The sequence below is a fragment of the Terrapene carolina genome, unplaced genomic scaffold (genome assembly GCF_002925995.2).
Source record: "Terrapene carolina triunguis isolate 2854851 unplaced genomic scaffold, T_m_triunguis-2.0 Scaffold130, whole genome shotgun sequence".
In the NCBI taxonomy this organism is placed as follows: domain Eukaryota; kingdom Metazoa; phylum Chordata; order Testudines; family Emydidae; genus Terrapene; species Terrapene triunguis.
In genome coordinates this window covers 408,023-422,192 of record NW_020664481.1, presented here as the reverse complement: position 1 = coordinate 422,192, position 14,170 = coordinate 408,023, and the positions used below count along the sequence as shown (strand labels likewise).

Sequence of the window (14,170 nt, the reverse complement as noted above, 5' to 3'; positions counted from 1 at the left end):
CAGCCCTACAATAACACAGCAGCGAGGGCAGCCCAGCGCTCGGGAGCCCTACAATAACACAGCAGTGTGCACAACTGATGGAGGAAATACACTTCAGGGTCAGACTTTCAAGGGTTAACAGCAACAAGACAAAACATGTTTTCAAATGATGGAAAATACCTGGAGAGCAGAACCTTTATCTATGGAAGGAAAATGATGCAATTGCTGAGAGAGTCTCGCCAGCTTCATTTCCTGTCCATGTTGCTGGATATTCCCCCACCCCCAAAGAGATAAAAATCACTGTAATGTAGGTGAGAATCGGTGACCAGGAGCAGAGAGGAGCCAGCAGCGGGGGACAAGACAGTGTGTGGGAGATATGTGGGGCAGGCAGCCAGCAGGGCACAGGGACATGTGCACACGCAGACATGCCAGGCTATGTTCCGTGTTGCTGTCCCTCCCCCTGAGCTGACCTCTGACATCCTCCTCGCAGGGCCCAGGATCACCTGCATTTCACTAGTTCAGCAGGCTTGGACCCATCCCCCAACCCTTGGCTCAGGAGACCTGTGGGGGAAAGGGGGCAAACGGGACAGGCTCAGGAAACCTGGGCAAGATGCCACTAAGGACTTGTTCACACTACCACATATACCTGTGCAACTTATATCGCTCAGGGGTGTGAATAAGCCACCCCGAGCGACATACGTTACACCGACCTGAGCACGCGGCAGGGATGCAGGACGGCGCTCAGAGCGGTGGGAGCTGCCGGGACGCAGGACGGCTGCTGCTGCCGATGAAGGAGATTCAGAAGGGAGAGCTGCGCACGAAATGGCCACTCTTCCTGCCAGCCACTTAGGGGCCTGTGCTTAAATTCATAACTTTGCTAGACACTAAAAACCCTGGACTGAACACAGACACTGGATTTATGGCTATTACAACAATCTATAACCCACTAACAACACTCCCCTCCTTCCCCCTCTGACTGGAGGGGTGTTAATAGGCCACTGCACTCTGAATGGTCCCTGGAAATATGTGTTGACTACTTATGCTAAACAATCTGTTCCCCCTTGTGTTTAGCTGTGATGCTGGAGTCTCTGTCCCAGACCTGCAGAAGAGCTTCGTGCAGCGCTCCTGGGTGTCTCTCTCACCAACAGAAGTTGTCCAATCAAAGAAATTATCTCCCCCCCCCCCTTGTCCCCCAGCAGCAGGAAAACACTCGCTGGGGTGTCTGTACTACCGTCAGGTGGAGGCAGGGTGCATGAAGCTGGGATAGGGAAAGACCAATCTGCACTGGCCTCTGTGTCCAGATGGACAGAGCCTGGGTTCGTCCCCCGCATGGGCCCTTTCATTTCTCAGCCTGTTTGTCTCACTTAAGGTGACCAGACAGCAAATGTGAAAAATCGGGACTGGGGGTTGGGGGTGGGGGTAATAGGAGCCTATATAAGAAAAAGACCCCAAAATCGGAACATCTGGTCACCCTAGTCTCACTCCATGGCCAGCCTGCAGCTCCCCACCCCCTCTCTGTTTGCAGGGAAATGCTCCCTCCTGGCACTAAGAATGACAAGAACCCGCAGCCTGAGCCCTCAGGGACAGAAGGTGCTAAAACCTCACTGCCAATGGCTGAAATTGCTGTTTACAAACAGCCACATCAGAATACAAGGCTCCCTGAGCACCGGCTAGGGAAGCGATTCTAGGCAGCGCTAGCGCTGTACAGACATGCTGTTAAACAGGGTTTCCTTGTGCTGCTCCTGCTCCATTGTGCCTTGCTGTTACTAGGTCCCCTGGCTATTCACCACCCAGCACAGCACAACATCCCGGGTCACTGAGCTGGCAGCGACGTGCAGTGGCCGTGACGAGGAGGAAAGACACCCTTGACGCTATACCAGAAAGTCACTCTCAGAACCCAGATGGAATGGCCAACAGGCCTGGCTCTTTACATGCTAATTGCTCAGACTCATGTTCGAGTCTTTCACCCAAAGCCGCCTAGAAAGCTTTACACGCGCTACAGTCACCACTTCAGCCACTACCAAAATGGGATGTTTTCAAAGCTGTCGTTGGAAATGGCACCTGCAAGTTTTGTGCATGCAGAACACCAGCTCTGTGCCTTTTTAACAGGCCTTACGTCCTTGAACATGCAGGGTGGAGCCCTGCTCTGAGCACACAAAACTTGCAGGCACAGTTTCAACGTGTGGATGAAACTTGGCTCCTACAAGACACAAGTGGTGCGTTGTTGTTCTTATAAAACGGAGTGGCGTTCTAACCATCAGTCACACTCCGTCTACCTCCAGCTAACAGCCAGAAACCAGGGCCTGCTCTCAGGTGTGGCACAGAGCTCCCTCCCCTACTCACCATGCCACAAGCCCCACATTCCAGTGGAAACCATGGGGACACTTTGGGTCGTGCTCTAACCCAGCAGGGCCCAGGTGTGTACCATGCTCCACATGGCCCTTGCCCTCAGCGTTGGCTGTTTAGCCACTCCCCTGTTCCCAGAACAGACTTCACAAGGCAGCAGATCGCTAATATCCGTGCACACTGGAGATGCAGCATTCAGCTTGGTTAGCAGGGAATGCCCAGGAAGTAGTAGTATTTATAGTGTGCATTATGGTAGGACACGGTGTGCTAGGGACAACCACACACATCGGGTACAGCTACACTGCAGGTGGGATGTAGAATTCTCAGATCAGATAGACGTACACATGCTAAAAATAGCAGTGTGGCTGCAGCGGCTCCAGCTAGCTACCCAAGCACAATCCCGTCGGAGATCCTAGCTACACACTTGGGCAGCTAACCCAGCCACTGTGGCCATGCTGCTATTTCTCACTCAGAGCTAGTGCTTGTGCATCCACCCAAGCTGGGAATTACCTTTCCCAGCTGCAGTGAAGCCATACCCATAACGAGACCCATTCTCTGCCCCGCGGTGCTCACAGTCTGATCAGCTGCGGAATGCTTCAGCTGGAAATGGGCAAGAACACCAAGCAAACCCAGAAACCACCATGCACCTTTTACATCCTGTACCTGAATGTGCAAGCACACCCCCACGTGCACACTGGCTCCGATACCTCCACACACCCTCACATGAGAGTCTCCCACAGGGAGGGAGAAAGAGCCACTTGTGACGAGCGACAAGGAAGAGACATGGAATCTGAACAGCGTGTGTGAGTGCGTGCGCGCATTCGTTCATGGGGTGTGCCAGTGTGTGTTTGCTCCTGTGGGTGCATGAGTGCAACAAACAGCAGAGAAGCAGGTCAAAGCACAAAGGGGTTCTTCATTATCAGGTATTGCAGGAACTACAACAAGCCATATTGTATGACCTGCGGCTGCCCAGGGCACTAGCCCTTCTATTATCATTCGTTGGATTCCTGGCACTTGATTGCAGGGTTTGTACCTTAAAATCTGCTATTGCCAACGAAGCCTCTTCCCTCCTCCGTAACCATTAACATTAATGGGACTTCCACCATCAGGAGGAGATGCCAATGCACACCCCACTAGCTCCTGGGGACAAGGTACTTTATACCAGCTTGTCACAGCACCACCTGCTAGGGGTTTATGACAGATGCGTTTTATAATGGGCTTTATTCTAAGTTATTAAGAAATGGAGAAGCTTCCGCTGTTCGTTCATTAAATATTAATAGAACATTTATAAACTGATCCTTAATTTAAAGTGTTACCTTTAATCAAAGCCAGGGTGATAGCAATGCAGCCGTTGGTAAAGCCCCTCTGGTGGGATTTAAACCTCGCACATTGAGATTTTTTGGCACCTAAGGGTACATTACTGCTCGGGGTACAGTGCACAGAAGCTGTTGCTACTGCCAGTAAGTACAAGCAGGAAAGGCAACTGCAGTCTGCCCCGAACAACATGGACCTGTTGCAGGGTGGCACATGGCTCTCTCCAGCTCAGTGGCTCACTCGGCCTCGCCTGCTCTGAAAGCGAGGTGGTGAGTGGGGTACAAATGCTTGTCTAGACAGGCAGCCTCTACCCTTCATCCTGGCTCCAATATTCCAGGCTCCTAGCTCGTGTCAGAACTGCTGACAGCGGCCCGATGACTGGCATGTCAGTCCCTTCCTCCCCGCCTAGCAGAGGGACACTCACCTGTTTTACTGTCCACTGTGAAGTGCTGCTCTCCTTCCAGCACACTGTACACCACCCTGGCACTGCTGCCGTACGTGGGGTCATCGGCATCTGATGCCATCACCTGCATCACGGACGTGCCTGCACAACAGGACAGGGCAGAAACAACAACAAAAACAAGCCTGAACAAGCTAGGCAGAACCACTCAGACCTTCAAGCCTGGGTCCCCCTGGGGCTGGCCGGGCACGGGCTGGCAACAGAGGCTGATATAGCCAAGGACTAGGGTGACCAGATGTCCCGATTTTATAGGGACAGTCCCGATTTTTGGGTCTTTTTCTTATATAGGCTCCTATTACCCCCCACCCCCTATCCCGATTTTTCACACTTGCTGTCTGGTCACCCTACCAAGGGCTATGAACGTATGCTGGGATAACATCCCCACCCCAGTGGGACAGGTTACAGGGGAGAGGGCTGGAGCCACTGGCAGATTGTGCCCAGTTCTGGCGTCCACGACTCAAGGCTGCTGATAAACTGTAGAGGGGGCAGAGAAGAGTCGTGAGAACGATAAAGGATTCGAAAACGGCTCATAGTGAGAGACTCACGGAGCTCAATCTGTTTTGCTAATCAAAGAGAAGGTTACTGGATGACTTGATTACAGCCAATAAGGACCTAACTGGGGAACAGAAATTTCCTAAGAGAGGGGGGGTCTCCCACCTAGCAGACAAAAGCCTAACAGGACCCAATGGCTGGAAGTTGAATCTAGACAAATTCAGACTGGAAATGAGGTGTAAATGCTTGAAATGAAGATAATTAACCATTGGAACAACTTCCCAAAAGTCCGGGTGGATTCTCCCATCACTGACCATTTTAAAATCCAGACTGGATGTGTTTCTGAGAAATCTGCTCTGGTTCCCACGGGAATTAACTTGTGACCGTCCTGCCGCCTGTTATCCCAGGGCCCCTGTGCCAGGACAGTGCTCCTATTTGGCTAATTAGGAGGGTGGGGCAGCACCCGGGGCTGTAAAGGACCAGGGCAAAACAGAGACAGGGAGAGAGCGGCCAGACTGGGAATGAGGAGCTGGCAGAGACTGTCTGGGACCCGGAGGAGACCGAGCTGAAGGTAGGAGAACAGCAAGAAGGGTTTGCTGGCTGGTGTCCCCAAACCAGACAGCCCGGGGGGAGGAGGAGCAGCAGAGAGAGATGCCTGCTGGCTGTAAGCCAGAGTCAAAGCCAAGGGCCAAAGGCAGGGGAGCAGCGGAGGAGCCGACCTGCTGACGTCTCCAGTGCAAGAGAGCTGGAGCTAGAAGACCCCTGAGGGGGCCGGGGAGTGAGGGATGCTCCCCTGGTTCAGGTGAGATGCCAGCAAAGTGCGGATTCCCCTAGGAAGAGCAGGGTGCCACTCTCGCTGGCAGCGCTGGAGTTGCTGTCCTGGTAGAAGGAGAGGAGAGCCGTGGCCTACAGAGGGACGCCAGGGCTGCATGTTGCATGTGCTGTTTGGACTATGCCAAGGAAATTTTGGACTATGGTTGAGAGATTTTGTTATGATTTATGTGCATGGGACTTTCATAATGACCCCCCCAGGGGCTATATTTATACTTGGAAGGTACTTCCGATTATTTCTGGGGGCTCCAAAGGAGGGAACTTGGGGCAGGCATGGCCCTCCAGGCAGGGGCTATGTCTGCAAGAGGTCCCCTCTGGCCTTGGGATCTCTGATCCTAGGGAATGCTCTCCTCTCTGCGTGTAAGGCCAAGAAGGGCTGGGCTGTGGGAGGGCTCTGAGGCTGGTAATGGGATGCGATACCTTTCACCACTAGACCCCTGGGCTAAGCCCAGCAGAAGATGGGAGCTCCTGGACACTCTTCCCAGATGGGGTGACTGTTCCGTGTGGGTCTCCCCCGGCTTCTAGGGGAACAGGCATCACCATCCCCACTGCCCCTTTCTTGGCATACTGCCAGGATGAAAGGGGCCATGGAGGCTGGGCCCCTCCCTCAGCCTAAGGGGGCCCCCCAGAGCAAGTGTGAGGAGAACATGGCTGCTGCCTGGGCTGTGTCCTGGGGCTAAGTAGGGGCTTCAAACCTAGGGCTGCTGCTACAGCATCTTCCACAGCAGGCAGCATGCTTTAGCACAGAGATATGCAGGGGGAGTAGAACTGCCATCCCGCCTGCTCCCTCCCTCTCTCCGACCCAGACACGCCAGCGGCGTCCTCATGCACCACACGTAGCAGGGCCGGAGGAGTGTAAATTGGATAAAAGTCCATCAAATGGTTGCAATTAAGTTATTGATTTCCAACGCTGTCTCATTAACCAGGGTGCTTCACTCTGACTGTCCCTGTGATGGCTCTAATTTGACATCATGTTCAATTTGACAAAAGCAGGACCCCAGGACGTGAGAACTGGGGGCCAGGGAGGGAAGGGCGGGAGGGCGATGGAAGCGAGCACAGAGAGGGAGGGAAGATGTTCCTCCTGCCTGGAGAAACCCCTGGGGAAGGCAATACTTGATACAGCATCCTGCTATGGCAGCGCGAGGCCACCCAGCAAACCTACAGCAGAGAACGCGGGGACCAACATACACCCACACAGAAACCAAGGCGCTTCCACGCTGGACCAGACCAGCGCTGCAGTGCAGCCACGCTAACCCCCTCCTCCCACAGGCAGGCTGGAGCCCACACCAGGATGGGGAAAAGATATGAACTGATCACAGACATTGTGATGGGTTCGGTGTCACGGAGTCCCCGGGCGATGCTTTGGAACTGCTCCCCACAAAGTCAGTCAGGACTTTGGGGAGCCTCCTCTCCCTCGGAGCAGACCGTCTTCAGGGCAAGAAGCTCACACGTCTTCACCTCCTGGGTCTGACCTTGGAGCATTCAGCATATGCCCCTCTGTGCGCTTCCCACAGCGAGTCCGCCCAGGTGGGGTCCTGGGGAAGCCAGAGGTCCTGCACGCACCCCCACTTTGCAGTCAGACGTGACTCTCAGCCAGCCAGTAAAACAGAGGCTTATTAGATGACAGGAACACGGTCTAAAACAGAGCTTGTAGGTACAGCGGCGAACGGGACCCCTCGGCCGGGTCCATTATGGGGTTCAGAGAGTCAGACAACCCGTTTGCCCTCACTCCCCGTCCCCAGCCACAGCCAGCTCCAACTCAAATCCCCTCCAGCCCCTCCTCCTCTGGGCTTTGTCTCTTTCCCGGGCCAGGAGGTCACCTGACCTCTTTGTTCTCCCACACCTTTAGCATCCCCTTGCAGGGCGGGAAGGGCCTGGCCATTAGTTGCTAGGCAACAGAGGGTCGGCCAAAAAACTGAGGCACCCACACAGTATTCAGAGGAAACATTAAGAACAGTCCCACTTCGTCACATTCGGTCACAGGGATCCCCTTGGGACTGTCACCTGATGTACTGAAATGACCTCTGAGCCCATTTTCCCTGCCAGCTTGGGACTCCAGAACCCTGCCTTGTTGAGCCAGACACGCTAGCCTGCTGCAACCCAGACTCAGGGTCTGGGCCACGCCACCAAAGCTGCAGACTTTAACCAAAAACAGCTCAGCAGGTTACCTCTCCAGCACCCTGACAACCAGTTCCCAATGGGATCCAAACCCCAAATAAATCCGTTTTACTCTGTATAAAGCTTACACAGGGTAAATTCGTAAATTGTTCGCCCTCTATAACATTGATAGAGAGATATGGACAGCTGTTTGCTCCCCCAGGTATTAATCACGTACTCTGGGTTTACTAATAAACAAAAGTGATTTTATTAAGTATAAAAAGTAGGATTTAAGTGGTTCCAAGTAATAACAGAGAGAACAAAGTAAGTCACCAAGCAAAATAAAGCGAAAACACGCAAGTCTAAGCCTAATACATTAAGAAACTGATTACAGGTAATATCTCACCCTCAGATGTTCCAATAAGCTTCTTTCACAGACTAGATTCTTTCCTAGTCTGGGCCCAATCCTTTCACCTGGTACAGTCCTTGTTAGCTCCAGCAGACATCTCTGATGGTAAGCAGGGGCTCTCTCATGACTGGCCACCTCTTTTGTCCTGCTCCACCCCCTTTTATAGCTTTGGCACAAGGCGGGAATCTTTTGTCTCTCTGGGTCCCCACCCCTCCTTCTAAATGGAAAAGTGCCAGATTGAAGATGGATTCCAGTACCAGGTGACATGGTCACATGTCCCTGTAAGACCCCTAGTCTCCATTCCCCATGGGCTGCCCCACACGTACACAGGGAGGCTTTCAAGTATCTAAGGCCATTTACAACGGATTGTTTCTGGAGCGCCCTTAATGGCCTCCACTTAACATGTTCACATCAGTGATACAAGTTTATCTCTTATTCTCCTGTCTCCAGATAGAGAAATAATGCATGCAAACAAATAGGATGAATACATTTAGTAGATTACAAGCTTTCTAATGACACCATACAAGGGGTATTTAGCATAAAGCATATTCCAGTTATGTCATATTCATAAGCATATTTCCATAAAGCATATGGAGTGCAATGTCACAGACATATGATATCTAATTAACCTGGGGAACTCTCTGCCACTGTTGAGGCTAAGGGCTATGCAGGGCTCAGAGAAGACTGCCCATTTATATGGATTATGAGGACATCTTGAGACGGGTTAAAGAAAAGAGAGGAATCTAACCTCTCCTGCTTCAAGGCCTCAGGGCGAGGTAGAGACACCCCACAGCTGCGTATTCCATTATAGCCTGCTCCGGTGACTCCAACCGACTTCCCTGGGCACTGGGTTGGGGTTTTACTTCCACACAAGGCAGTTTCACTTCCTGTGATGGATCTGGAGCTGGCTGATGTCAGGGACAGGAGACTGGATTAGATGGACCGTGGTTCTGATCTGGCAATCCTTATGTTCCTGTGATGCCACATGCTTTGCTATATTAACTCAGCAATAACCACAAAACGTTGGCTCTAGCCTATGTGAGGAATATACACACCCAGGTCTCCTGGCTATTCAGCGTGCAATCAATGCCTGTCCAGGCAGTGTAGAGACCCAGATTCCAAATACTGTGACCTGGCGAAGTACCCAAATCCCTATAAATACTTCATCCAACACCCTGGAGCAATGTCAGATCTGGCTAAGAAAAAGCCTGAATGAGTGAAACACATCAGTCAGTGACGCCCTGGTTGTAACAGAGCAAAATGAATGGAAAGCCACCCAGGTGCGAGGTAACTCACTGACAGAAACGCCCACCCAACTGGTGACAATGCCAAAGCCCAAGCCCCCGGGGGCAGAGCCCAGAGGCCATTCCAGCCACTCCGGGCCACTCCAGCCCTGATCCTGCCAGGAGTCATAAGCCCATGGAGTTAGCAGGGCAGCTTTCACTCCTATTTACACAGATCTGCCCCTTCCTGCTGTCCCTGGAGGAAATGAACAGTTACAGAGCCACTTGGACTGGTCTCAGGCCTCCTCCTCAGAGCCGTAGCAATGCCGATAACCCAGGAATTCCCACCATCAGCTCTCAGAGATGGGCTGGCTTGAGCCAGTTTATTTATGCTTTGCTGTCTGCAGTAGTTACCGTGTATCCCTGCCAGGCATGTCCAGGCTACACTGAGGTGATACTAGTTCGCTGCCTAGTTTAATGAGTGAGTGCTTAGAAACCCCGCAATAACATTTCCATGACAGGCTCTCTCTGTGCCTCCCATCCACCCTCCTCCATCTGGCTCTCCCCTGCCCATCACCCAAACGCTCTGTGTAATATTCGCTCCCTCCTCCTCTTTCCACCCACTCCTGCACTGTGCCTCCCACTTCACACTCCTGCACCTTCCCATGATAAAACCTGACCCTTCCAACGACAGGCATAAAAACACCAGAACAGCAGCTGTGTGGGATGGAGAGAAATTCAGATCATAAATGGGAAATGTCCCATTTAATGAGGGTCCATTAGAGGCCCTGCGGAGTAGAGCACTCAGCATCAAGCCCTCCAATTACTCCACCATGCTGCATTCAGGAGACATGCTGGAGTCTGCGGCAAAGACGTGATGATCCCCAAGAGTGACACTGGCCCATGCAACCACAGCACCATGGCTGTGCTGCCCCATGGGAAGACACCACCCATGGCAGCACCATCCCACCACTGACCCACAGGAATACACTGCCCACGGCAGTGCCACCTGGACACTGACCAGCGGGAACACTGCTTGCACGCCGGCACCACGCTGACCCCCTGAGAGAACAGAGCTGGCTGGACGCACGCAGCTTGGTCTGCTCAAGGAGTCCACTTTACAAGCTGGGGGGAGGTTGGAACAGCCCTGGCAGTAGGGCTTGGAGCAGAGCAGTCATTTGCTCCAGTTATCCCTGCACATGACATCACAGGGCTGGACGTGTCATGATAGAGCAGGAGACGACAGGCAAGTGTCTAATAAACCCCCTGCGTGTGCATGTAGCTCTCCTCCCGCGGCCCCAGCTATACGTCCGGGTTAGTGCCATTCGCAACCAGGCAGCAGTACAGAGGCCAGGGGCATTGGGCAGCAGAAGCGGCCATTAAATGCATCTGCCCCTGCTTCTTGGAACCCAGAGACACTGGGCACTTTCCATCCAGGACTAAACCCTGCTGTATGTGCCCTGCGAGTGAGAGCTGCACATTCCCCAGACCCAGGCCTTACTGCACGATGACTCGCATGAGTTTGTCCATCTGTCTGCCAGACGTTTATGTGAGCACCACAGGTCAGCCCCAGCACGTGATGTAACAGTGACCCTGCCCTGAAGACAGACTGCTTTGTATGTCCTTGGGTTTAAGTCCCAGTAAACTGACAGGTCTGGTATTCTGCCCTGGTGACACAGGTTTGTGGCCATTCCTAGCTCTCCTGGGAGCCTGCTGCGAAGACTCATGCTCTAACAGTCACCCCCTGTTGCTGAGAGCTCAACTGCTGCAGACAATCACAGCTGCCTCTTGGTTGGGGGAGAGACGGGGCCTGGGCCCAGCCCATTGAGAGCTTGGACTGGAGATCAGGATCAGGACCTGCAACTGATGCAATGAGGAAGCTGTGCAGTGCTGAGAGCCCCATGGCGATGCGCTCCTGACAGCCCCATGCTGCCAGCATACACTGAGCAGGAACAATTCACAGAACCAGCTGTCAGTGGGCACAATACCACTGCTGGGAGCAGCTGTCCTGAGGAGAACAAACCCGCTGCTCATCTCCGCCATCCTTCCTCTGCAACGTGCAGGGTGTTTCACAGAGTCCTAAATGGCCCCCACGACACCAGCCAGGTAGAGAGCACTAAACCCATGTCACAGATGGGGAAACTGAGACACAAACATGTAATGCTGCTGCTCAAGATCTCACACACACACACACACACACACACACAGAGTCAGGAACAGAGCCCCAGGAGTCCTGACTCCAACCCCTCTGCTCTAACCACTGCATCCACTGCCCTCCCGCAGCCAGGAATAGGACCCAGGAATCCTGACTCCAACCCCTCTGCTCTAAGCACTGCATCCACTGCCCTCTTCTAAGCATGAGCGCACAATCCCAAAGCAGAGCAGCACCCGCTGCGAGTACATCTTGTCCTCCTACTTTTAGTTCGTTTCTGGCATCTGCCTTTGCCATAAAAATACAATAAATAAAATCTAAACATCCATCATGTGCTGCATAACCCACATCCCATCTCCAGGAACCCTGAACTCATAGCCAGAGAGATAATTAGACACGTAAAATGAGATAAAGACCCAAGTTCCTCCCCTGGCCAGCTCGCACTGAGGAATCAGAGGAAACCAACAACTGTACATAAAAATTAATGAATCAGACAGGATCTGTGTCTCTCGCTCTCCTGCTGCAAAGGTGCAAATCTGCCACCGCAGACTGGAGAGACTGTGTGGTTCCCCTTCAGAGCCCGGGCTGGGGGACCCCCTTTGTCAGAACCCTGGGTGGGGCCCATTCGACAATGGCATTCTTCTACTAGAGCCCTTCACCTGGTTCTGTTCTGGAACAACAGGCCCCGCAATGGCACCAGAGGAATAAACACCCTCCCCACACGACGCCTTTACAAAGCGAGAGCTTGCCCAGGTGGCCATGCTCCTTGGAAGCTGGCTGCGGAAGGGGGCCCAGCAGAGTGCTGGCTGCCAGGTGCCCCCAGAAGGTGCTGTCGGAGTCACTGCCCCCAGCACCAAGAGCAATCTCTGCAGAGCTGTGTGGGGAGATAATGCAGCCCTTAATTCTGAAGCCATGAAATGCTGCGGCACAATTAATCTCTGCTCTGGCCTGCAGGAAGCCAGGATTAGCAACTTGGGGAGGGTCTCCTCTTAGGCACCCAGCCGGCAGAGGAATTGTGTCCAGCTCTGGCTTGAGGAAATCAGTGCAGATTAACGAGCAGTGTCTCCAGCAAAGGGATTCTCAGGGCTGTTCCCGCCGAGCCCTGCAAGCGAAGGGGGAGCTACCAAGCCCCCCTCCAGGGAGCCACACGCGACCGCGTCCCATCACGCCAGGCTGTTGTGCACACATTGCCCAGCCACAGGCAATTCCCATGCTAGCCCCTGTCACACTGGTGCCCGAGAGAGACATGAAGCTGCTGGAGGCAGCGTTGGCAGCACCAAGGCTCCTCCTGCAGCAATGCAACCAGCTGTAACCGGAGAGAGGCACGTCTGCATCCACAGCCACTCTTAGGGGAGCAGCCAGGAAATGGACGACAGCCCCAGAGAGCGACTGGCCTGCCCCAGAGGAGGACAGCAGCAGTCTGGGAGGCACAGGCAAGGGAAGCTGCCACTTGGCTGCTGCCTGGCAGCTCCTCCACTTCCTTGCAGCCCACCCGAGCGCGTGCTCTGTGCACGTGGGTAACAGCGGGGGGGCACCTGTGAACGTTATCCCCTCCTCTGGGGCTATCTCGCTGGGGCTCTAATAGAGGGTTTGGTTTACGGGAAGCATCTCCTCTGCACGGAGCTTGTTCTGATCTGCTCCTGTGCCTCTCCTTGTACATCAATCACTAAACAGTGCTCTAGAAAGTACAGCTAGGCCGGGGCAGACAGTGTGAGGCTGGCACTGCCAGCCGTGGCGAAGCCCAGCTGGGCCTCTGCACTGCCATGGCCTCCCCCCGCAGCCCGCCATGCATTGCTCGGCCAAGCTGGGCGTGCGCAGCACTGCCCCGGCTGCGTGGCTGGCCCCGTAGAGTGCTGTGCACCGACTGTTGTAAGCCGGCAGGGAGCGTTCTGGCGGCTGCAGAAGGGGCTAGGACCTGTCTGTGGGGCTCACGCCAGGCAGCTGTTGGCAGAGCTTGTGGCGAGGGGGAGGCGTAAGGAAAATCCTTCCCACCATGCCCTGGGGTGGGGCTGAGCTCTCTAGCGGCCCAGCCAATCCCCGGCCCTGGAGTGCTGCCCCAGCTCTGCCCCCTTCCCCAAACCATCTCTTCTTCCTGCCCGCACTGGGAGTGAGCAGGGATGGGACAGTCTCCAAAGCACCTGCCCTCGGGCACCTAGCCCTTCCCCTAGATCCTCCACTCTGGGGACGCACCTGGCGTTTAGTGCAGGGGCCGCAGCGCCTCTCAGAGCCCAGCTCTGGGCTTAACACGCACACCTCCCTGCCTCTCCCGCCTCCTCTGGGCCTTCCTCTCTCAGCACTCCCGGGAGCCTGCGACCCCCGTTCGCAGCACACTCTGGACTGGACGCCACTGACTGTGCCACTCGCTCCGGCAGCATTTAGCTACAATGAATGTCAACAGGCAACGGAAAGCAAACAGGCCCCGCTCAGAACCCACAAGGACCTGGCAGGCTGGAAAGGGACCTGCACACGCCAGTCCAGGTGCCAGCCGAGGGTGAATGCTTCAGACCCATGCAAAATGCAGAGTGCCCCACATCCACGGCCCCGAGCCCTTCCCTCCCAGTCCCGTCCTGACTATGACCAGCTCCAAGGGATGCCCCCGCGATAGCCCAGCTCCTGGCACAGGCTAGTTCCCATCACCGCAGGAGCCACAGCAGGATGGGAAGGAAGGCCCTGTGCAGGTGAGGACAGGCTCCAGCACAAGGAATCTCTGCAGGACTCTGCCCCGCCATGCAAGAGGCCAGGGAGTCCCCCTCCCCACCCCCCTTTCCCAGTGTAGTAGCTGCTGCGTCCCACTCAGAGGTGACATGTAGGGAGGACATGGGGGGGCAAGTGCCCCCGCAGATTGGCCTTCTCTCCGTGTGCCCCCC

General features: G+C 54.4%; 1 protein-coding gene across 1 annotated transcript in view; it reads right to left on the bottom strand.

Moving 5' to 3' along the window:
• The window catches only part of CDH22 (cadherin 22), a 94,940-nt gene that overhangs the window by 61,758 nt on the left and 19,012 nt on the right, over positions 1-14,170 (bottom strand). Inside the window, exon 3 of the mRNA XM_026652774.2 lies at positions 4,064-4,183. Within this exon, the coding sequence (XP_026508559.1) occupies positions 4,064-4,183 (120 nt within the window). The remainder of the gene's footprint in view (positions 1-4,063; positions 4,184-14,170) is intronic.